This window comes from Balearica regulorum, chromosome 10, assembly GCF_011004875.1.
Source record: "Balearica regulorum gibbericeps isolate bBalReg1 chromosome 10, bBalReg1.pri, whole genome shotgun sequence".
NCBI lineage: Eukaryota > Metazoa > Chordata > Aves > Gruiformes > Gruidae > Balearica > Balearica regulorum.
Window position 1 is genome coordinate 4,198,412 of NC_046193.1, and position 25,792 is coordinate 4,224,203.

Sequence of the window (25,792 nt, forward strand, 5' to 3'; positions counted from 1 at the left end):
GAGGGATGGAGGAGGATTTGGAGGTAGTATTAAATGTAAAATAAATAGTCATTGTGTCTTACAGAGAAAACTTAAAACATTCCTAAAGATTTAGAATGACCAAAAAAGTACCGGATATGAAATAGTTATGCTTAAAAACTTCCAGTATTTTTATGAAAAGTTGCAACTATTTCCAAGGCTCAGTGAATTAGATTGACTTTAGGTCACTGTTAGGGCCACCAGCTGCAAAATAGAGACAGCTGAAAAATGACCTAGTGATTGTATGAACATCCTTCCATATGTTTCTGATTTATAACCAGAATTTTTTAAAGCTGAAGACATTACCTTTATTCCTTGCATTTCTGGAAAAGAAAGAGACTCCTTGTATCAGTTACTGTGTTATAAATGAATAAAGCACATTTTAAAAAGTATGCATAATAGTTAACAGAAATCAAACTACAGTTAACAAATATAAATGGTAACTGGAGGAGCAGTACTGTCTGCTATTTACCCAGACCCCTCTGTTGAACAGATGTTCTGTTGAACTTTACCTATGCATCATCAGTTATATCCTGAATCAAATTCCTTCCTGAATTGACATTACTTCTTTATAAGGATATCATAATTTGTTGAGAGCCATTACTATGTCTACAGGGACACTAGAGTCAGGGCTCCAAGACTCATTGACCTTATGTATTTTACTTCTATGTTCCTGTTCCTTATGTTATTCATAGCATCTACTTTACTCTCTGTATTTATGGCTAATCTTCATATTTATCTATTTTTTCATTGTGTTGTGGTTTATAATAGGGGAAAGTTGATTTATTCTTTTCTGTAGATGATGAATTTATGCAATGAATTACAAGATTAAGGTATTATTTCTTTTCCTTTTAATTAAGTTGTTAGAAATGTAAATTTTGGACAAAATAGTTTAAAACATTTTAGGATAAATGTATATATTTGTGGAGTTGCATAACTTCCAGTAGTGTATACACAATTTGATTTATAGCTGAAAAGTTCCTACTCTTGCAGTAGTATTTGAAAATGATTGCAAAATCTATTTGGTGTGTAATTTTTTGTTAAAAAAATAGTATGTTCTTCTTTGGTCTTTTTCAGATAGGACATTCCTATGTTTATTGCTTGCAATGATCAAGTTGGGAAACAAAGAAGGAAATTGATTCATAGTGTAACAGTGGAATGTGAATACGTTAAAAGAAGTCAGAAAACTTGAAATGTAAACCATCTGTTTTCTATAAAGGAGTTTCTTTCCTAATCTATGTAACACTTACTATCAGAATACTGAAGTAAATATCTGAAAAAGTAAGCCTTATAAGTATTAAATACCAACAATAACAAAAAATGGAAAAAGGCAAAATATATTCCTATATTTCGAGGCTAAAGGAAGAAATGTAGACAGTTGGATTAAACTACTGTTATTTCTCTTTATTTTGATTTTTACAATAGCCTCTTGTGGTATAGATTTTGTGGAAAAAGACATGTTAGTTTTGTTGTAGTTTAGGGAGCTTTAATTTTCTGGATTAAAGTTTAGTCATAACTGAATGTTTTCCAGAAATCTGTGAGGCTTTTCTGGTATAGGTTTACACTGGTATCAAAATGCTCTACAGTGCGCTAATACAACCTTGCTAATTATTATGCACTCTGGATAATGCTGATAATATTTAGCTTAGAGTTCAAGAAGGTTCCATCCTTGTTTACACGGATTAGATTTGGAAAACATGTTTTTTCAGACTAGTTTATGCAAAGCTGAAAGTAGAACTGAGATGTCATTTTTCTCAGTTGCTGTGTTTTTGATTATGTTTCTGTTAGTGTGTTAATTAGGATCAGGAGTGCATTTTTGAAGTGAATCTCCTGAAAACCAAAACTTCCTGCACCTTGATTCATATCACAGTACTCTTGAAGTATGTGGACTATTCTTTTTGGATGTAACAAACCAGAAGTTGTATGTATTCAGGGGTGCACCTCATGTGGTGCAGCTGCTAACGGATTTTAATTAGGGGCTAGGGCTAGTCTGAAGTAAATCTCCTCTCCCTCAAAAACCAGAGGGTGGGTCTCATGGTGTCATCACAAGCATTTTGCTCTACTAATCCACCCTGGTGCTTCACCTTAATTGCTAATGCAGACACAGTGTTGTAAACCAGATCAGGTTTTGTTTCTATGTTTACTGACTCTGCTGTAAACAAACTAATTCAGCTGTTTGATACTTGTTTGGTTTTGCTGTTACTGATAAAATAAGTAGCATTTTAATACGTGTTTAGTTCTTAATTTATGAGTCTATTTCCTGCTTAAAAAGACTACATAGTATTCTGAAAATAAATATCAGACCAAACAAGAAGCAAATATGTTTTGATAACAAAATCTATGTGGTTATGTAGCGCTATGATTTGGTTTATGCAGAGCTCCACACTTACACGGCTAGGCTACTTTGTGTATCTGAATCAGTATGGATGTCTGTCTGCTACAGAAGACTGTAACATGGAGCATTGTAGACATACTGTTCCCAAATTTAATAAGCTAGAATATGCCTTAGCATATAACCATAGTTGGTAGTGCTTAAAAAAAGCTTAAATTCAACTATATCAAGGCAGTAAGAATATGCTAGCAGTGAAGAGCAATGAGAACATAGAACTAGGTGTGGAATTCAAAATGAAGGTTAGTGTACAATACCCTGTCTCTAACAATGGCCATAAGCAGATGCTTGGGGAAGATTGAGAACAGGACAAGTATGTATGATTCTTGTCTCATCCTGTCTCCAAATATTCTTCCGTTCTCCAGCTGTTTTCAGCTCAGCACTCTTGTACCTACTGTGCTTTGTATGTTTAACAACCTATAATGGACCTCTTCCAAGAAATGCAATTACTTATCCAGTCTTCCCTTGAAACTGTGTATAAAACTGCTGCTGCATCCACTGTGTTCTCAGGCATGCATTTTAATGAGCTGACTACTCTTTGCCTATGAACTTTTTGTGTAGTTTGTACCTGGTACATACTAGCTACATTTGATGGCTCCTTGCTTTTCTACTGAAGCACTTGATCCCTGGACCCATGCTGTCTATGCAACTCATAATTTTGTGGATATCTCCTACATCTGCCCTTAGCCATCTCTTTTCTGAACTGTTGAGTTCTAGCCTGCTCGATGTTGCTTATATAGAAGCCATTCCTTACCTTTTGTGACCTTATTACCTTTCTCTGATCCTTTTCTAATTATGCCATATATAATTACACTTGGAAATCAATAGTGTGTTTAATGTCTGGGTGAGCCACAGATTTACAGTGACATCGTGATGTCTCTTGTTTTCTATTTCTCTCTAGTCACTCTCTACGTTTGAGTTTCCTTTTGACTGCTACTGGGTACTAAGCCAGTGTTTTCATTGAGCTGCTTATTATTACTTGTGAGACTCTCTTCTGAGCGGTAGTGGTGAGGTCATGCTTCATTGGTTCTTCTGTGAAGTTAGTATCATCTTTTCCATGGATATCACTTTCCATTTAATAATGTTGAAATTCATAGCTTATGTTAGCATTCTGAGGTCCTTTTACAGTCATTTTTCATTGGTGCTTTGCAATCTTTGTTATCATCTCACTTCTCAGCCTGATTTTTCTGTCTTTTGCAAGTATACAAAATTGAATAAATTCCAGCACAGGCCCTTTGCAAAACTCCCAATGGATTCCCTCCATAGCAAGAATTGACCATTTGTTCTTATGCAGTTTCTTTTATGTGATTTTTTTTTTTTTTTTTTTTTTTTTGTCTGTCCTGTCACCTCTTAATCTGTGGCAGCTTAATTTCCTTGAAAACTCTTCAGAAATTTTTGTAGGCTGTTTGGACCAGGGTCTCCTTTTTCCACATCCTTTGTTATTCCTTCAGAGAATTGCGAGATTTGCAAGGTAAGAACATCATGGCTTTTACAGAAGCCATGCCAGGTCTTACCAGAGCAAATCGTATTTATCTATATATCCATTAATTCTGTACTTTATTATAACTTCTCATTTGTCTAATACGGTCATAAGGTTAGCAAGTCTTTAGTTCCCTGACCACTCTAAAATCTTTTTTAGAGGATAGAATTGTAGTTGCCACAGATAAGATATGATAATATTAATTGAATGAAAAGTATTACAAGTAGAACCACCATAACTCACAATTCTCATGTCCCATCTGAATGAGCGTAAAGTAATAAGACAGCTATAAAGTTTTCTATAATTATCAGTGTGACTTATATTTAAACTTTAAGAAATGTATATAGCTAGTTGCTACAAAGTCAATATCTTTAATTCTACTCTAAAGCTAACCTTTGTTTCAGAAATGTATTTAAAAAGCAGAAAGTTTGATAAAAAGATAACTCATACTATATTTGAATAGTGTTCTTTTTTTAAAGCTAAGCAAGCCTTTCAGAAAAGCCTATATTAATTTAGATTTGCATTTTGTGCACTATTCACTTATAACTTTCCATTTCAGATTTTAAGTATAAAGGTACCTAGAGGTTAATATGCTAGATTTTTATATTAATAAAACTATAAAGATATAGATATTTATATTTAAATTTATCTGTATATAAGATATATACGCTTTTGGTAGGAGCATTTAAATAATGAATACAAACATATACTCCTTCTTCATGAAGCCAGAGGTACTTGAAGTTGATAAATGTTAATAAACTTTTTTTTTTAAAAAAAGAGGAAGATAAATTCTGCAGTGCTGTGAATTTGTGGGGTGACCATAAAATATTTTGCCATAAAAATATTCTATCTGTTTAGAATGTAGATAAGAAAGAGGAGAAGGAGAGAAAGAATGGATTTGTTGAGTTAGTTGAAGTAAGATGCAGAGATTAGTAATGATAAAATAAATTTTGTATCCACAAATTTTTACGACCAATTGTTCTTAAAGACTGTATATGTTCTTAAAGGTTATATTAATGGGCTTATGAGGAATTTCTTTCCATTAAAAAAGTGTCATTAAGTATTTTCATTTTGTTAAAACTTTAATTGTTGCCTCAGAACCCAAAATACACCAAGATGGGCTTAAAAAAATAACTGAAATTGTACAAGAAACAAACATGTCTGAAACTTTTTAGAAATTCTAATACAAATTTGTTTGCATAATTTTATATAGCCTTTTTAGTTTTCCTACACTTAAAATATAATGTAAAATTGATAGTATGATGCGTAGTTCTACTTCTTGCATTCATTTGTTTTTCTTGTTGAAAATGGTGATTCTTCCTCACAGCTAACAAAGATTTATCAGGAAAAAAGTGCTGAAAAGTAAAAAAATTTAAATAAAACAAAAGCAGTAAAGTGCCCTATATCTTACCCTGTAGTTATTTTGGTCTGTTTCTAGGTATAAGACACAATAAAAACTTTGCATAGCTCAAATAGTATAAACTATTTTTCTTTAGATTTCTTAAAGCAATGTTTGTTCTACTTTGAAGCAGAATATAGCTGATTGGTATTAGCTATGCAGAAAGATAGTCTAAATTAATAATTTAGAAATCCCGGTATGCTACTACTTGCACCTGCTCTACTTGATGAACAATTCTAATAAAAAGATTGCATTACATTTTAGGTGCCTTCTAAAATACTGTGGGTTAAACATAGGTAAAATATAAATACTGATGGTTCACTTGTTTTAATGCACATCCTTTTCTCTAGATCCTAAGACCTTTGATGAAAGATTGTTTATTGCCTATATAACTAATCAGCTAAAATCGCCTTTGAAAGAGTTGTGAAAGTTGAGGTACAAGCTGAGAAGCAAATAGTGTATACACATTGGCAGAACACTGCACACATAATATGAAGAAGATTAGAAACTCAAAGTTTCTAAGTTTCTTGTCCAATTAGAAATTGGAAGAAGAAACATCTGTATCTCTGGAAGATGCGGAGGAATCTTGTGGAAGTATTTTTGTGATCTTACCCTCCTATTCTTTTCTCTAGTGTGTCTATTTTCTACTGCTGTCAGTAGTAGGATCTGTAGTTGGATAGATTTTTGCCCTTATCCACTTGTTGCTATTGAGCATGACATTGATTGTATTTTAGTCATTTTGCAAGTTGGATCACTTTAGAACATTAGAAGCTTTTTCAGGTCAATTTTCTTTGGCTTAGGCTGCCCACCCAAGGATGAGTCCATTATCAACCCAGATTATCTGTCAGACTGCTATTTAATGCTCTGGTGAGTGCTCTTTGCTCCTAGTATTATGTTTTTTACTACGTCAATAATAGGACATTTACCTACACTATAATCCTGTCTACACTTTATAGATGTATCTTAAATATCCCAACCTATCCAATGGTTCTAGAATGGATATGAATACCCCACAACTAAGGAAAAGTTTCCATATATACTCATTAACAGTGGTTACTTCACTGAAAGTAAGGATGAAGATAGTTCTCTTCTGCTTCATGGTCGTCTTCAGTTTCATGATCATGTGTTTCATGATTGTCGTCTTCGTCATATTCTTCCGGTGTTAAAAATCGTCGAAACACTGGTGTTCTTAGCTGAGTGGACTTGTTGACATTACCATTTTGTTCACCGTAATAAATGGTTCGAATGTGAGGGAAGCAAAAGAATGCATATGTGCTTATTGGAATTGTAAGCTTATTTTGGTCCACTCGTATATAGGTTAACTGGTTGGTGTTCATTGGATCAATAGATGGACACATCAAAGTAACATTTATGACTGTAAGAGAGAGAAAAATATTAATTAAATACAGAAAATAGTTATATTTAAGACCTATTGCAAAAGTGAAACTTAAGTTTTGAAATTTAAAACAAAATATTTTTGCAGTGCACAATACTGATATAAAACTTCCCTTTGTTTTAAATTGCTTTTTAAATTACAGTGATAATAATTTTGGATTTTGCAAAGTATAATGTTGTGGGGTAACTGAAAAAAAAAATTACCACTACAATTTATGATTACTATTTTATGTGCATGGAATATTTTAATAATACCTTTTCTCTGTATACTCTTTTATCAATTGGCTAATGAGAAGCAAGTTTCAAAAATGTTTTAGCTTGTTATATGAAAAACTGGTGTAAACTTTTACAAAAAATTGCAAATTAGGGGTAAGATGCAAAATTAAAATCCTTTCTAATTTCACTGCTGTTTGGCCTCAACTAACTGAGGATGTGTTTACACTGCATCTTGAGAAGACGGGATGATATTCTTTCTGCACTGTAAGCTGATCAAAACCTATGTAGCTGCATTTGCTCCTGAGAAGTGCAGTGTGTATGAACTCTGGGTCAGTGCCACATGAACCCGGTAGTTCAGAACACTAATAGCTCAAGTTCACGTCTCTGCAAAGAAGGACATCAGAATACCTCTTGAACAACATGCAAATTTGGCTGACTGCTGGATTCCATGCTTGGTTTATACATGACCTAACTGAGAAGGTGTAAGGCAGCAGGTCCTCGAAGGGACACCAAAATAGATGTTTCTGATAGTTTTTGATGTAGGCTCAGAGTTCTTAATTCTGGATGGAAAATATGCCGAACTCACCCCCTCCCACAGCCAATGCCAAAATCCACTAAACTTTTTGCTTTTAAAGATTTACAACCATCAACTTACTTTCAATGTCATTGTCTTCAATATACAGATGCTGCAAACTTCTTGGAATATAGAATACTTGTTTCAATTTGTTGTGTCCAAGATTAAGTTCTAGAAGGTTAGGTAGGTTAAAGGTGTTATGTGGAATGTTCTGCAGGTTATTGTGGGACATTCGTAGAGCAATGATTTTTGGAAGTCTGTTGAAATAGTGTTCTGGAATATAAGAAATGGAGTTATTTTCGAGAGAGAGATACATAAGTGATGATGGTAGATCAGGAGGCATAGTCTGTAATTTGTTGTTGCATAAGTTGAGCTGCATTAAATTTTTCATGTTTGAAAATGGTTTTCCTTTGAGTACTGAGTCGTCAAGAAAATTATTGCAAAGGTCAAGCATGGTTATGTTGGGTAATCCTTCCAATGCATTTCCAGATAACCGAGAAATCTTATTGAAACCAAGGAGGAGTCTCTCTAGAGAGCTGGGGAGTGGGAATGGAAATTCTTCTAATTCATTATGTTGTAAATGAAGTTGCACTAAGTTTGAAAATTTGGCAAACACACCATGGTCAATCATATGAAATTTAATTTTGTTATAGCTGAGGTTAATTTCTCTTAAGAAGGTAACATTAGTGAATGGTCCTGTAGGCACAGCTTCAATATCATTGTTTTGCAGATAAAGTTGTTGGATGTGACTGGGGATATTTGGTATTGTCTTAAGCTTACGATGATCACAGTACATTGATAATGGAAAAGCTGGTGGGCAAAAGCATTCTCTGGCGCACTGAAGTGGAAAAGGAAAGCGAGGAACTTCAGCTTGTGTATTTGGATTAAAATAATATGGATGTTGATGATTTGGCTCCTCATCATATTCATCCTCAAAATCATAGTCTTCGTATTGACAAAAGACCATAGCAGCCCAGAGGAGGTGAATGATTGATAGCTGGCTTAGAATCCCCATATTTAAATTTGTTGTATCCTGTTGATGAGAAGGAAAAAGAAGTTTATCAGGTAGTCAATAAAGTAAATCACATAGAAGTTTCAGTTTTAAGAAGCAGCAATGTAAAATAAAGTAAGTAGAATAATGCATTTTTTGGCAACGTTGTCAGTGACATTATTAGTAAAACCAAGTTTTAATCTGTATCTTCTAAGAAAACAACCATAAATGCACTATCCTTGAAGTAAATGTAAGTTTTCTTGTTTGACTTCAGACAAGGAACAGCATTCTACCTGTGCCGTGCCTGTTACTGAAGGATACCATAACAGTTGAGAGTATAAAAAAAGTCCCAGTCTTCATTTCTTTCTCACTTTATTACAGAAAAATTGCAAAAGGACTTTTTATATAAAGTGATATAGTCTGGGATTTGTATTGGACATTTGAGGTGTTGCATTCTTTCCAGTGTAATGGGTTAAGCATCAGCCTTACAAGTCAGTTTTAAATGGGTTCAGATGGAATTCCTGAGCAAGTTTCTTCCTCAGACATTTGGAAGCACAGGTAGCCTTATTAACTCTGTCAAAATGACAAGATTTTCTGCAAATGTATTGATTATTCTCGCTTTGAACTTGCACTGAACGAATGGTACGTGGTCAATAGAATGAATGTTGTTTGGACAGGACTTTTGGTAATCATGTAGTCCAGTGTGGGTCTCCAACTGTTTCTATCTCCCAACAGTAGATGAGATCTGCCTTGACTTTGGGTGAGCCCTGAAAATCTTCAAGGGTGGAATTCCAGCATCTCTCGAAATAACCCAAGTTAGTGTTGTACTACCCTCCTTGTGAAGAAATTTGCTAGTCTTAATAAGCATCCAAGCCATGGCTTGTGTCTGTTGTTCTTTTTTTTTTTTTTTAAAACAAAGTTATTTTAAACAAAAATATATATACTCAAATAAAGTGAGGTAATTGCAGGATTGTTTCTATAAATAGAGCAGTGCAATAGATTACTTTGAAATACTGTATTTTATGTAACATAGAAATTTACATGGCATTGGTGATTGTATGTTCTATGGTGTTTTATGGTTTTTCTATTTTTTTTTTTCTTCAAAACATGACTTAGTACAATGCATTAATGATGATAAACATTTAATTTTTCTGTTCCTGTCATTTAATTAAATCAAGTACAATTCAACCATTGCGCACCACACATCATTTAAAATCTTCATTTATAAAGTTTTCTTTATAGTCTTTCTATGCTTTTGTAATCATATGTTCTTTCTAGACGTGAACTAATTTATCTTCAAGTACCCTTCTGAGGTGAAATACTGTTGTTGTGAAAAACATATAATTTTGCATGTCAAATTTCTGATGCTCAAAGCCAGACAAACATTTTAGAGCACTTTACACAGTCAGAGGAACCCTGTTGTTTGGCAGAATTGGAGTTGTGAATCATAACAAGCTTTCAACTTAAACAGATGAGTCAAAATGTAACATTGCAGGTCCAAGCACATAAATCGTGGAAAATTTGAAGAGACTTTGGTCAGTATAGCGTGGGAACCCTGAGGCAGAGGAAGGTAGATATTCTCAGGGTTTTTTATAATGACATTTATGTTTCTTAATCAGGGGACTCTCTTCTTTGTTTTGTTGATGCTCTTAATATTTTTTTTACCAAACAATTAGTTGTTAACAAAGGATATGAGACTTACAAATGCTAATTTTCTGTGCTTCATAGTGATGATTAATTCCTAATGCATGATGTATTCTACAAATTGAATGAGAGAGAGGTAATCCTAAGAAAAAAAATATTAGTAGCTATCATGGGATTTAATACATCCTCATAATTTTCCTGTGTTGCACACAGCCTGTATGTGACAATGGCTGGGTGAAATCATTTGTGGTATTGTCTAGCTTGCATTTCTAACTTTTTGTATCATTTGCTTTTGAATGCTCCTTGAATCAAGTTTCATTACTGCTTAAAAATCTTAAAAACAGGTTTGGATGGAGTCAGTTGTTTGGAACCCCACGATAGGTAGGTCCTCAGCAAAGCCAGGGTCTCCATATCCCTACAGCATCATCAGATGTCTGAGTTAATCTAAGTAAATGGCAGAAATATGTCTACACAGAGAACAGCCTTGCACTGCAAGCATTGTGTAAATGCACTATGCCGATAAACTTTGCAGACACTTCCTGAGTTGAGCAGCAATGCGGTGCTTCAGGAGGAATTACTTGGTTTTCAGATTTGGGCAGTATATATTGGGAGAATACCTTATTTCCATATTTCTAGCTTCTAGTCAGACCTGGTGGTGTCTACCTGTTAAAAATCTGTTTCTAAATCCTGTGACTTGATTCTGTTTTTCATGAACAGATCCTTACACAATCTGTCCCCTGTTTATTTCATGTTCTTGATTTCCTTTGCATTACTGTTACTCCCTCTCAGTTTCAGTCCAGAACCTTAGCTTCACCTTCTACTTTTATTCTGAGTACTTCTACTAGGTGTCACAAAATTTCCAATTAATGATTTCAGTTCTCAGGGCCACAATAGTCCTTAGAAACCAGGAAGAACAACTCAGGTAAGTCCTGCTCAGTTTGAGGAAAAAGCTTCCTTTGGCCTTCATGCAATTGATCCACTTGCCAGGAAGATGATGTAAAGAGAACTATAATCACTTCAGATGGAATGATAAGTAATAGATAGCAAAGTCTCTCGCTAGTCTTTGGGAGAGAGAGGACATGATAGTTGGGGGGGATTTTTTTTTTACATCTTGGCTGTAGTTGAGTGCATTTTTGATAGAACAGAAACTGTCCTTCCAGGCTTGCAGGTCATATCTCAAAGCACTGAGATACTAACACTTCTTCATGAAATATTTCTAAGAACTTTTAGCTTTAAAAAATCATGTCAGGTGAAACTTGATAATGGGAGATGCAAGTCAGATGCACACGATATGATAAACTGCATGCTTAGAAAGTTGCAAGAAATTAGAAAATCTTAAAAGCATGATTCTCTACCATCTCTAATAAAGCTTAGTAACTGTATTTGTAAGCTGTTTACTAGCTGAAAGCTGAAAATTATATAACATGCATGAATCACTCTTAACTGCAAAAATAACACAATCACTTCTTTTTATTCCTGATTACCAAGAAAACTTACTCTTTGGAAGTCTGTGAAGCTCAAGTTGTAGAGTGCAGCAAGTTATTGTGCTGGTGAAATCATCTGAGAAATAGCCTAACACAGCTGGAGGGAACAAAAGATCTCTCTAAGCCATATTTTGTGGTGAGGAGCCTTGTGGGAAGGCAAAGCAAAATAATAGCCTTAGCCCCTTTTCTGATTTGCCAGTAAAAAAAAAAAAAAGGAAAAAAGAAAAAAAAAGAAAAAAGTTGTGCCACATCATCAGTTACTGTAGATGCTGTGTCATAAGTCTGAAGCAATTCCTCGTTTTGTTAAAATCACTTCAAAATTATTTGCAAGATTCTTTCACTGTCACCAGTTCCCATTAAAAAAAAAAAATAAATTGAGAAAGTAATACTTCAAGAAGTATTACAGAGGTCATTAGTTCATAGTATGGTTTCAACTACAATGATTCAGTTATGCAAAGGATTTGTCCTCTGGAGGATGAAGTTAAGAAACAGTAAAAAATTAACCTTATCAAGATTAAGGGAAAAACATGTCCTATAGAAAAGCTTTTACGGCCATCTTCCATTTTATACTTTTTTCTCCTCCACAATCCCATATTTCCTGTTTCCTTCCTGCAAAGTAGTTAGTGCTGTTGGTGTGATGATGTACTTCTCAGGGTTGTTTTAAAGTTGTAATTCGGGATTCACAGTGTTTCCCATGTGTTTTTGCTAAGTTGTATAGAAAGAGCATAAATTTTCCTCTGAAAAAGACAAGTATGACATGAGATATAAACCATGTTACTGAGGAAAATTATTTTTCATAGCTTTTATGAGGGAGAAATAAAAGGCATGATTATCTGCTTTTGCTGCTATGTGGTACTTAGATAACTGTGTTATATGCAAAAAATTGAGAAAATGAACAATTTTCTTGTTGAATTGAGACATTCTGGATTCATTGTATGATTTATCAAAAGCATTTGATTATGCTTTTGGTTTAGTAAAAGAATTGCATCATCTCAAAATCTATTCACAAGGAAGAATCTGATTCTTTAAAAAACATAAGTGCCTTTGAGGTATCATATTTGAGAAAATAATGCAATAGTAAGTTTTACTTCTTTTTTTGTCTTTGAGCTTCCTGAAGCTGATGATTTGCTTGACCTTTTCACATTTTTCTCTGTAACATTGAGGACAAGAACATTGTTTGAGAAGATAAATCACACATGATTCTAACATTTGGGACATAAATAAAAGCACCAGAAGTCATGAGCAAAAATAATAGTGTAGGAGTTGGCGATACTGGAATTAAATTAAAACAGTCATGTATTTATGTAGAGAATATAGAATACAAGGGAGAGGTTGAAAGAGTAAAATTAAAACTGCATAATCCTTTATTAACAGTACTGTAAATGATTGAATAACTGCATTGTACCACTAAACCCAACTAATACTAAACAACAAAAGTAATTGGTTCTTAAAATAATTAGAATACATTCATAATCATGAACAAAAAAAACCTCACCAAGTTTGTTATGCCAGTTAGCAAAATGTTATTTGCCGCTACAAAGTTTGGGGTTTTTAAGCACAAGACAAAGAATATGGTGCAAATTTTTGGAAGCTCCATTATATTAACAGTTCTAAAATAAGCATATGCAAAAATTAAAACATTTTCTCTAAAGATAAAAATTGGACCAAATTAGATTTTTAATTTCATACCTGGTATTTTTCTATCTTTTTCAACTACAGTTTGTATCCCAAATCCTCTTAAGCTGTCAGGAAATTTTAAACCTCATGATGCATTTAAAAATCTATGGTGGCAGAACAAGAGTCTATCCTTTTGAAAAATTGTAGCAAACCTCTTGATTTAAAGCATATTTAACTGTAAAAGATGATGCGGATCTAGCTATGGGATATATTCAGCCTCAGTTCCTGTTTTGTTGCATGAGCTATCTTGGATATAAACAAGTCTCTACTTTGTGATCTTGGTCAAGTTGTGTGGTTTGATCTTCTCTTAGTTTTGGTTTGAGGTGTGGTAGGAATGTCCTTACAAGGAGGGTAATGAGAGGATTAAATTTAACATCATTCATGTAAGGCTTCTTGTTTCAAAGGCTGTGACAAATCTATTAAGTTTTCAATGTGTTTTGGTTTTCAGTTATTAAAAAAATGTTTCATAAGGACGTTATTTTTACTGTTAAATTCGTAAGGGTTGTTTTTCATCATTTTATTTAGTTGTGATGCAAAGCAAAATGTCAATCAAGCTAAAAGTTAGGATTGGCTTGAAGCTGATTCTTAAATCAAACTTGGATCCTTTTTGTAAATTAAAATGTTTTGAAATTTTACCATCTTCATTAATTGCATTCAACTTATGAGACTTGTTAGCTTTTTCAACTTTGGTTCTGAACTGAAGGCTTAAGAAAGGAGACTGTTCTAATTTTTAGTGATTTTTAGGTTTGGTAAACTCAAAATTTGGAATTTCCAAATTTTAGCCAAAACATTCATAGAGTAAGTAGAGAAGATAACCAGTGGCACTGAAGTGAATGGGATTGGCCCTTATATAAGAAGGAATAAATTATACTGCTTGGCCTTTTCCCTGTATCTACCATTTTACTGGAAAAGATTCTTGGGCTTCTTTGGGTTTCTTTTTTTAGCTAAGCTATGTAAGTTAGAACTGAGAACTGTCTTGGAAGTATGATCTTGTTAGAATTAGAAAGTTCTTCAGCTAAGGTCTGGCCCTGCTATCAGGTGTCTGAATAAAAGCCTAAAGCTCAAAATTTTAAAAATCCTCAGTTGACAACTTTGAAGGGATTCTGTGTTTTATGTAAGAATTGGTGATGTTAGTTTGTTACTCTTAAGTGCACAGTAGAAAAGAGAACATGTGGTCAAATATTAGGAAGTTTGAATGTTGTAATTTGGTTCCCCATAAAGCAGGTTTCAGAAGTAAGAAGCAGGCTTAGGCATGTATCAGCTAGACTGGGCAGCACTTCAAAGTCAGATTGTAGGCACAAAAAATGGAGGTATAAAACTCTCTGCGTCCTAATTTCTAGGTCTTAACTGGCAGTCCACAAACGCTGTCAGCAGATCACCTGCAGCCTGTATGACTCTTGTATGTGATCTGTTAAGGCACTTTTTATTTGTGCTCGCCATTAACAAAAGTAACTGATTATCAAGGCTGCTGAATTTATTTATCCTGTGCCAGAACTAATCTGAAAATTTGGTTACTGAAGTGCAGAGCTTTCAGCAAATCAAGATACTGAATTACTTGATCTTGCAGAGCCTCCAGCCAGAGCCCAGGGCACTCAGTTAATCATAGCTCTTACAGACTTCATGTTATTCTGCTCTTCAGTGGAAAGGCATTTTAGGAGCATGTCCCTGTGCGAATATTCTTTTTTTAAAGGTCATGTAAAAGAGGCCGTCAAATCATATCAGCAATTCTGCAGAGCTGAGACAAGAACCAATCTGTTTAAATAAGGAAAGGAAGACAGAGCTGTGCCATGTGTGGGGCTCACCGTTGCCTCTGACCTCAACCTTGTTGTGTGGTCTCTACTTATTTCCCATTCAGTAGGTGGTATTACAAGATCAAAACTCTGGCAACCTCATCTTATGCAGCCTATTTTATATGTGTTGCTTTATTTTGATAGGAGCTACTAGGAAGAACATGTAGAGCAACTGAAAACGGTTGAGTTGACAAAAAGTATATTTGAAAACTAATTACTAAGATTTGCTAGACTGTAGATTTTGCATCTATTGATCAAATGGTACTCTGAATTAACTTACTTTTGTTGATTCTTCTAATTAAAGGCAGGTTGTGGTTGCTGGTGGATTTTTATCAGTCTGTATAACTTGAGTGTGCATGCTACAACCATGAATTTAAAGAGGAAATTAAAGATTTTTTTTTTGGTAGGTTTTATGGCTGCATTTCAAGAACGTACTTCTCAGGTTACCATACGGTCCTAATGGTATGAGGAATAAACAAAAAATTGTCCTATAATTTTACCAGAAAACAATGTAAGTTAGTAGGTTTCTGAAGCCCTGTGATGGGTTTATTGGGTACTTATTATCATTCTGAAATATAAACATGCCTTTTCCTCTCATCCATGCTGTGGGACATGGAGGATTTTTTTTCTCTGTATCTTCTCCACTTGCTCCACTTACTGGATTTGCTGATTCAGAGTTGAATAACATCCCCTCTCTTTTTGTTCTCCCTTCTTCCTAAGCTTTCCTTTATTGAAATTGTTGAATTTTTCTTATGTTCTACTGTTTCTGTATTTTTCTTATTTTGTATTTTTAAACTGTATAATTTTGTTTTGTTTTTCAAATTTCCCACATCTTTGAAGCGTATTACTAGCTACCACGTGCAGTTTACATTTGAATCTCAAAGACCAGTCCTAGTATAGACCGAATGATCGAGAGCAAGAGTTTATTGATATTATGATGTGGGAATGAATATAATCCCACCAACAGTTGTGGAGTAACTTTTATTAATAAACAGTAATACACTGACTTTTTAGCACTGAATTTGTTAGAAGCATCTCTGTATCTAGAAGCAATATATTAGATGATCTCATTAGATGATTGGTTGAAAATGTGCAGTGAAAAATTTGTATTGCAATTTGTTTTGCTTTATAAGAAAAAGCTAAGTATCAAGCCACCTGGCATATTCAAATGTGTAATACGGAAGCTTTTTGAATGGAAGGGTGGGTGTGAGGTTTTTTGCTATCCATTTAGTGTTATGGATAATTGCATTTGAAAGACTAATAGGAGTGTTGTAACATTTTCTGAATGTATTGCTGTCTTAGAAACCTTAGAAGATTGTGATACTATATTGAGGGGGGTTACTTTTTTTGATATACGGATTTTACTTTCAACAGCAGGGGCATTTAAATAGTCCTATTTGTGTAATGTTTCTACTACCACAATAACAAGTAATCGTAAACAATTGATACTGGCATAATACAGTGAGTTTAAAATTCATGTAAGCAGTAATATCTGTACCAAATAGTGTCTGATTACTCTAAAATACCCTGGACTATTGTATGAAATCATAAATCTTTTCTGAGGAGAGTAACTATTGTCAGCTGACACTTACATTTTTAGTAATTGAATGGTTTACCAAATCTATTTTGCCTTATACTTAGGATTTTTATACAGCTTCCTTTTGTTGTTCCAAGACAGATGACTTTGGGCTGTATTTTACTCCCATGTGGAGTTTTGCGATATTGCTTGCTTAACTGGAGATTGTGTATCTATGATTACACCAGTATAAAATGGGAGTGTCTGCCTGGTTTTGCAATTTTCTTGAAGCAGCATTAGCAACTGGACCTCAAACTTTAACATAGCCTTTATTTTGCCTGATTTGTTCCCTATATAAAATTATATAGATAATCATAGTATGACAGGTGTCTTGCACTCACGAATAAACAAAAGTAATAAAAATTGTAAATAAAACTTAACATACAGTGTTTTGTAATGGAGGAAAGTGAGAAAGGTAATATAGCTAAATGTAGAGCACAGAGATCCCTCAGCAGTACTGGTCCAAGTTGGTAAGGCCAAATAGAGTAGAACTCTTTGTACTTGTAATGGCTTTTGTAATAGTTTATTCAGTGTTATTTAGTTGAGATAGGAGTGTCATTTTACACTTTTATAATTACAATTTGAAAAAAAATTAGTGTATTTTTCAGTTCTTTAGTAGTTTAGGCATGACCCTCATGTCTTTAAAAAAAAAAAAAAAATCAGCAGAATGGGAGGACTGTCATCGTAATATGTGAAGCTGACTAGAAACTTGCTGCTCACTGGAAGAGCATTCTTAGCACCCAGTTTAACTTCATTCCCTGAAGCTATTCCAAAGCAGGCACTTTTACTCATTTATTTCAGACACAACTGCTAACTTCGATGCCCTAAGCTGGCAGATACCTAAAAGAGATAATGTGAATTCTACCCTATCTTAATAACTTATTTTAATACCTTATTAGCTTATTTAATTCATTCATAGCTATGGACTTCATGCATTTTTGTTAAAAGAACTAGAAAATGTGCGTGCAACTTCAGGTTGTTCCCATGTTTGTATCCAGTCTGCAAATAACATGTTTATAGCCAAAAAAAATAAGCTTTTAAATTTTTTTTTCTTTAGGCACTTTCAGGCAAGGATAAAGGAGTAGTTGTCTAAGTTATCTGCCAAAGAATTCCTGAATGATCATGCATAGGAAAATGTTTTACATTAGGAGAAATTTTCCCTTTGTACGTGATGGAAAGCGCTTCCCATTTACTCTTTTGAGTGTGTTTGAGAGTGAAGGTCCTTACTTGTTTTTACAATGACTATAGAATGTGTTTCTTTTTGTGGTAGATGTATTTGAATGTTTCCAGAGCAATAGATATTTACAACTGTCCTGCCTTGTAGTGCAGAGGATTTTGCCAGGCAGCGCTTCAGCTCTCTCCGATAGTCTGGAAACTAGAGATCATCCTTAAACTGGTTCTTAATTTTTATTAATCCCACTTCTAAACAATAAATCCTCTCGTTTTAGCACAAGACCTTGTAATGCTGGCATCGCAGCCAGCATTACACTTATGGCCTGCAGTACGTTTTTTCTGCAGTCAGAATCTGTGACTTGGAAACTGCTATAGAAACACCAAGTATTATTACATGTCATTAATCTGTACCCTGGCATATTCTCTTATAAGGGAAGATATGATCTCTGTGTCCTTTATTTCCTTCAATCACTCTCCACTTTTATCTCTGTTTTGTTTGGATTTTCTTTAAATAATATTAACACTGTTTTGGAAGAGATACTTGTCTATGCACCTATATTCTGCTTGACACATAAAATAAATGTCATTTGATTTATGGCAAATAATCAAATAGAAGTGTTTCTCTACTGTTTGAATAATTTGTGAGTCACGGCTGGTTCTTGGCAGAGCTGAGACAGGGTCTTGTAGTTATTTTATCCAATCATTCTGTGGCAGGAAATCTTCTGTTTCTTCTATCATTAGCCATTCTGAGATTATTGAAAGGCCTTATGGCTGCTTCTGGTGAGGACTTGAACATGGTTTTCACTTAAAACAGCATTCAAATTAGCAGCCATTTCATTAGGGAGGATGAGTTGATCTAGGCATTAGTTACAGATCTTCCATGGTAATCAAGCAAGTGTCCTTGTTGCCTTATGTCATGCTTCTGACACCTGACCCTTGCCTTGTCCTATCACTTTTTGAGACTGGAGGTAATGCCTGCAACTATTTGTAGCCAAAATATAAACATCCATAATGCTTTCTTTTAAACAAATAAATAAAATCTAACTGGGTCTTAGGGGATGGCATGAAACCAGTGCTTTGAGTGATTAGGTTGGACTCGATCACAATTGAGCCAATAGTAGTAGCTGCCTCTAAAAATGTTAATATTCTATATAAGTGCAAGACAGCTGTCTAAAACTCCCTTCATGTCTTTGTCAAACGCTGGGCTTATTGCTGAAATTTCTAAATAAGTCTGTACATTAAGAAAGCAGTCACAGAGAGATGACTGGTGTAATTGTTTAGAACAGCTAATGGGGGAACTAGATAGTAGGTTCACCCACAATGGAAAGTTTGAGTGGAAAGGTACTCTTAAAGGAGAAGTTACTGTATGAAAGAATTGTACATCTAACAGATGTGTTTTCCAGGCTTGCATTTTCTCCTCAGGTTCCTGTGCATTCTGATTTTTGGGAGGGAACTGTTAAAGTGGGAAGCATGTGTTACCCTTTCTGTTCTAAGCGCAAAACACAAGAAGCAGCAGTGTGCATCTATGATACACAGGTACTGCCAAGGCAAAGCATTCCTGAGACAGAGGTGATGAAATATTGCCTTACCTATGTATGCTCCAATGGAATGTGCTGAAGGAAAACATCTCAAAGATTTTTAGTTAGTATGGTAAGAAACCTTTTATTTTTTTAATGTTCACTGTGTTTATGGCTTTATCATAAATAAATGACACAAGGCTTTTATAAAGAGTAACTACTCTTCTTCCATATATTAGATGGAAGCAGTGAGAAGAATGTAGAAGCCAGGTTTTAGATCACACTTAGTTTCTACTTTTCTGAAATAAAAGATTGTGGGTTTGACTTTTAGAAATTCAATCTAAATGCACTTTATTTAGCTTTGAACAGCAATATTAATTGTTCCAGGAAGACCTTTTCTTCAAAATATTTTTTCAGTAAGAGCCAAAATACCAAGGGAGTATTATACTACCAATGCATAATTTTCTACAGATTTCACCTTGATTGTGGTCTCACGGAGAGATAGTGGCCTACTGACCTTATACTAGCTTACTCTAGTTTGTGTTCTGAAAAGTTTATTGCTATATTGTACAGGTAAATGCTAATTGTTAACTGTGATCCTGACATAACAAATGAGGAATCTCTTGCCATGTTGCTTAAGCAAAGTACTTCATGGGGTCTGGCTATGATAGTGGTACTTGAAGGTTTGAAATATGTTTCCTTCTACATAGCATCACAACAGACTTCATATCAAATGTTCCAAATTTACAGGCCACTATATAGGAGCATAGTTTATCAGGTAGAACACAAACCCATTAACTTTACTACCCAATATAGGTAGATGTTTATATGGAACATAGCTTTGAAAAGTACTCTGATTCTTTCAAAATTTATCATATTACATGAAGATTCTACTGGTTGTTGTTATAGGACAGTATTGTGCAGTTAGTGAACATGGGGGCAAAGTTTTGTACTGTTGTACTGACACTTACTATTTCTGTATTTCTGAAAGTTATTTGACTTTATTTAATTCCATTTATAAAAATGACTAACAAAAGCACTTCTTTGCCCTATGAAATCCAGTATTTGAGGAAATAGAAAATATTGGAAAAAACAATTTACAGGAAGGTAACATCTACATGGAAATTATATGTATTGGCTTAAAAGATAAATGAAAAAATATGCATTCCAAAAAGCAAAGTAAGCTTTTGTGAAATTATTAATTTCTAGCTATTAAGCACTATCTTTTTCTTGAGCAAATAGTAATTATTTGTTGCTGGAAAAATGAGTAGACAGTTGCTTTTGTTATTCTTGAAGAATAGTAGCTTATTATATCACTACCTGATTCTGAGCATCTACCCATCAGGTTAATACATAAGTGGCTGCTTCACTTTCTTCACGATAAAAAATTAGGCACTATTACTGACCCATGAATCACTTAGTCTGTTCCTTGTTTCATCCTGTAGAATAGAAAGAAGGTAGAAGACAACAGAGCTGACAGAAGAAGAATAGTATGGTATCTGGATGTTCTTCTTGGTGGCCTAAATAGGATATAAATTTTGGTAAAATAATATATTTTAAAATGGCAGGCCAATTTTCTTTTCCACAAATGAGAAACAAAGGAGTTCAGGTATTCTGTGAAGAGTATTTCTGGAAGGAAAATATTTTCATTGGTCTTTCTATCTAAAAAGCACTTGGAAATAACACAGGCTGAATAATTAAGAGGCAAGTGCATGCTCATGTCTGTGACTGGCTCCCTCTCTGTCCCTCAGGAAATTTTAGATCCTTTGGCAACCAGTCAACTAGAGATTTTTTCCATGCAGAAAAAACAGAGAATGTAACTCCTTAACAGTTACTGCAACTGTAATTTTGAAGAGAGCATATTAATTTCAATATTGCTCCCCTTGACTGATAGAAACCTTTGTATAGGTGATGGGTAGTACACACATAATGACACTGGTGTATGAAACATACCGCACGAGATGCCTAGATGGTCTATATATATGCAGCTAGTCTAATGTATCCAGGCTTGTTAAATTTACTGCTTATGCACAGGGAGTTTGTGGCAAGACTTAGCTGTGTGTGGAAACATGTGGGATTCTCGTCAAAACTGCATCCACAGTGCTGCTGTTCCAGAAATCTCATAGTCTTCGAATTTCTCCTGAACAAGAATTTGAGACAGGGAGAGTGTTCATGCATAGGAAATCCTGGCTGTATTGTATTCCCACTGCAATCATAGCAGCATAATGGTTAAATCCAGAATTGCATTGTTCAGTTGAGTAGAACTGTTCATATTTTATATGAAAAACTGCAACAAGTCTGTCTCTTGGCAGCACATTATGTTGAGCTAATTTGTTATTGGCTAACACAAGCTTTGAGAAACATCTAAACTTGTTTCAAAATATTGATTAGTTTTGGAAATACCATGAAAGCCTTTCTGTTTATTTTATAGTTAACACTCTCTTCCATTCTCAGGTGATTCATTGAGTATGCAGGGTAAATCTTACATTTATCTTACCAGCTAATTTTAGACAGTGGTATGTGATACGTGGCATTTGGAATTTGAGTCAGATTTTCATTTACTCCAGGGCTTTTCCATATGTTTCCTATTACCAGCTTTGTTCTCAAACCTCTATTCTCCCCAGAAAGGAGGAAAAAAACACCCCCAAAACCAAGCAAGAAACAATCTTAAATTCTAAACATAGAGAAGAAGAAAAAATAATAGTCTTCAGATCATTATTTCATTATTTTTAGTTAACCATTGCTTTTATTGTCATCCTGGTGTTAAATTCTGAACAAAATAAAATGGAAATATTAATGTTTCTTTTGTCTGTTGTGGTATACATTAATTTTTCTAGACAAATAGTGCAATATTTTAACCAGAAATCTGTTCTCAAGGCTGCGAAATAGTGAGCAGTGGTGTTTGGTGGTATTCCTAATATTTTAATATGAATTTTCTTTTTTCTTTGAAATTAATTGAAAAAAGTGCTTATGTTACTAATTTTTTGTTTCTTGCTAATCTGTCATTAAAAAAAATAAATACTTGTGAAGTAGACTTTTTTGTTTTTAAAAATCAAGGCAACATGGGAAAATATCCAGAAACTTTGAGGAATGGAGAAAACAAATTGGGGTAGTTCAAACTTGTAAAGTTGAGACCTCTTGTTTCTGTTCAACTTCACTGGGCAGTCTTCTCTGAGATATTTGAAGTTGCTTCAACAGATTGTAGTGAATGCAACTACTTGCAGCATTAATAGTGGTAAATAAAAAAAAAAAAAGCTAGAAACCTAAGCTCTGAAATATGTGACTCTCTAGATTTAACTTAAACTTGAAAAGAAACATGTTAAGATTGGTAAATGGCCAACTATGGTTGAATGAGTATGGTACATTTTGGTACTTGCTGTCTTTGAGAGCAGAAATCATTTCTTAAGACATAGGTAAATGCTTTTTGAAATTATGTTAAATGATTTAAGAGTTTCATAACACTGAAGTTATATCAGATTGATAAGCATAATGTATTTTAGGTAGCTGTGAACTAGTTTACCACTTTGTCCAACCAATATGAATGGTTAAAAATTGGCATATCTTAATTTATATACTCTTCTGGTCTCATCTTGGGCATTTGTCTCTCTTTTGGGAAATGCTAGTGCAATGTGGTGGGTTGATCCAAGCTGGATACCAGGTACTCCCCAAAGCTGCTCTATCACTCCCCCTCCTCAATTGTACAGGGGAGAGAAAATATAATGAAAGGCTTGTGGGTCAAGATAAGGACGGGGAGCGATCATTCACCAATTACCATCATGGGCAAAACAGACTTGACTTGGGAAAATTAACTAATTTATTACCAAGCAAATCAGAGTAATGAGAAAATAATAATAAAAAAAAATTAATCTTAAAACCCCTTCCTCTCACCCCTCCCTTCTTTCCAGGCTTAACTTCACTCCATATTTCTCTACCTCCTCCTGCCCAGTGGTACAGGGGGATGGGGAATGGAGGTTGTGGTCAGTTCGTCACATGTCTCTGCTGCTCCTCCCTTCTCAGAGGGAGAACTCCTCACACTCTTCCCCTGCTCCAGTGTGGGGTCCCTCCCATGGGAGGCAGTCCTCCACCAACTTCTCCAACGTGAGTCCTTTCCACGGGCTGCAGTTCTTCATGAATTGCTCCAGCGTGGGTGTCTCCCATGGGGTGCAGTCCTTCAGGAACAGACTGCTCCAGCGTGGGTTGTCCACAGGTCCTGCCAGCAAACCTGCTTCAGTGTGGACTTCCCATGGGGTCATAGCTTCCTTTGGGCATCCACCTGCTCTGGCATGGGGTTCTCTGTGGGCTGCAGGTGAATATCTGCTTCACTGTCATCCTCTAGAGGCTGCAAGGGGACAGCCTGCCTGACCATGGTCTTCTCCATGGGCTGCAGGGGAATCTCTGCTCCAGTGCCTGGAGCACCTCCTCCCCTTCCCTTACTGACCTTGGTGCGTGCAGAGTTGTTCCTCTTACATGTTTTCACTCCTCTCTTCAGCTGCAGTTGCAGTTTTCTTGTGTTTTTTTCCCCCTTGTTAAATATGTTATCCCAGAGACACTACCACCATTGCTGACGGGCTCAACCTCAGCCAGTGACAGGTCCATCTTGGAACCAGCTGGCATTGGCTCTATTGGACATAGGGGGAACTTCTAGCAGCTTCTCACTGAAGCTACCACAGTAGTGTGCTGCCCCCCCCCCCCCCCCAAAAAAAAAAGGGGAAAAAAAACCACCCCAAAACCAAAACCCATTGCCATGCAAACTCAGTGCATGCAGGAATTCTTGATGAGATACTTGCTGATGTGCAACTTTCTGGAAGTTTCCACAATGGTTAGAATAGCCAAACTTACATCTTTTGATTTCCTAAGGAAAGGAAACTTTTTGTCACTTATTTCACCCAGTATCTTTCAATTCTCATTGCCGATTATAACCAAGTGTGACACAGGATAGAGGAAAATGTGTAGGTACTTTGTATAAACTTGTGAAAAATAGCAGCTGGGTAGAGGAAAGAGCTCCATAGAGGTACTTCAACTGAGGAAAAGACAGTTATAAATTCTCCTACTTAGAGTAAGCAGCCAGATGGCAAGATGAAACAGAGATGTTGACTAACCCCTTGGCATACTTTTAGCTCTGTAACTTGGCAGCTGAACAGTTGGTAGCTGTGGGAGGCAGCTGTAGGAGAATATTCTGAGGTATTGGTGTTAGGTAGAGACAAGCTGGAAGAACCTGAGAATTGTAAGGCTCAAATCTGTAGGTATCCAGGCTTCTGTAGCTTCCTTGTTCATGGAGTAACTTTGAGACAGCAACACTGGGAATGAAGAGATTGGCCTTATCCATCCAATGCAGCTCAGGATACTGTTCACTGCCTTTGCTGCAAGGGCAGGTTGCTGGCTCATGTTTAACTTGTCTACCAGGGCCCTCAGGTCCTTTCACACAAAACTGCTTTCCAGATCATCCAGCATTTACCAATGCATGGGGTTATTCCTCCCGAGGTACAAAACTTTGAATTGCATTAATTCCTTTTGGCCCGTTTATCCAGGCTGTTGAGGTCCCTTGATGGCAGCACAACCCTCTGGCGTATCAGTCGCTCCTTCCACTTGCTGAGGGTAATCTGCCCTATTATCCAAATCATTAATGAAGCTGTTGAACAGAATTGGAGCCAATATTGACCCTTGAGCTACACCACTAGTTACTGGCTTCCAACTAGAATTTGCAAGATTGCCACCCTCTGCTCCCTGCTGTTCAGCCAGATTTGAATCCACCTCACTGCTCATCCAGCCCATGCCTTATTGTGCTTTTATGATTTTACTACTTTCTTTTTCTTAATGTCATCCAATGATATCTCAATAGCTGTGCTCTTTCTGTGTCTGTTTGTCCTTTTCCTTTCCTTGACATGTCTGAGCATAATTCCTAAAGGTTTTATGTAAATCGGCAGCTGGGCAGAGGAGGAATATGCTTAATACTGGAAAAAGGAAGAAAAATTGTCACTTCACGTTCTTTAACTTGTTTAGCAGCAAGAGAAAGCACATAGATGATCTATGAGTTTCATACACTAGTTTACAGACAGCTGGGTAGTTGGTAGTTACGAACCCATACTTCTAACCTATGGATATATTGCTGTGAAGGAAATACAGGAAATGAAGATACCACATTGGCACTAACATCATTAAGCATATCAGGTGGAATGGGATTTTGTGATGGGAGATTGAGGGTTGCATGGTGGAGGCATCATTACAAAACTGTTCTTCTTTAGGTGTCTTGCAGAACAAACATATCTCAAACTGAAGTGGTTTGGCATTTCAGAATTTTGTTTTTGTTTGTTTGGCTTTTCAATATGGATGTGAAAAAAATCCTGTTTTATTGAAAGTGCATTTTGATTTACATGGTATGCACTTGCCATAACTGATGGTGCAAGTTAAAATCATGATTTGATAGTATTTTGTATTCTTTAAATTTTCAATATCTTATTAGATTTGTTGT

General features: G+C 35.3%; 2 protein-coding genes across 4 annotated transcripts in view; one reads left to right on the forward strand and one right to left on the reverse strand.

Annotated features, from left to right (window-relative positions):
• Positions 1–25,792, forward strand: part of CENPP (centromere protein P) — a 149,828-nt gene that overhangs the window by 34,320 nt on the left and 89,716 nt on the right. The window lies entirely within an intron of this gene.
• On the reverse strand, positions 1,402–11,773 carry OMD (osteomodulin). Of its 2 annotated transcripts, none has more exons than XM_010309969.2 (3): positions 11,604–11,773; positions 7,553–8,504; positions 1,402–6,661 (listed from the first exon to the last, which is right to left on the reverse strand). In XM_010309969.2, the coding sequence occupies exons 2-3, from the start codon at positions 8,484–8,486 to the stop codon at positions 6,345–6,347; spliced, it is 1,251 nt and encodes a 416-aa protein (XP_010308271.1). In that variant the 5' UTR covers positions 8,487–8,504; positions 11,604–11,773; the 3' UTR covers positions 1,402–6,344. The 2 variants fall into 2 exon arrangements, with proteins under 2 accessions (XP_010308271.1, XP_075618889.1); XM_075762774.1 differs by lacking the exon at positions 11,604–11,773 and adding an exon at positions 10,165–10,238.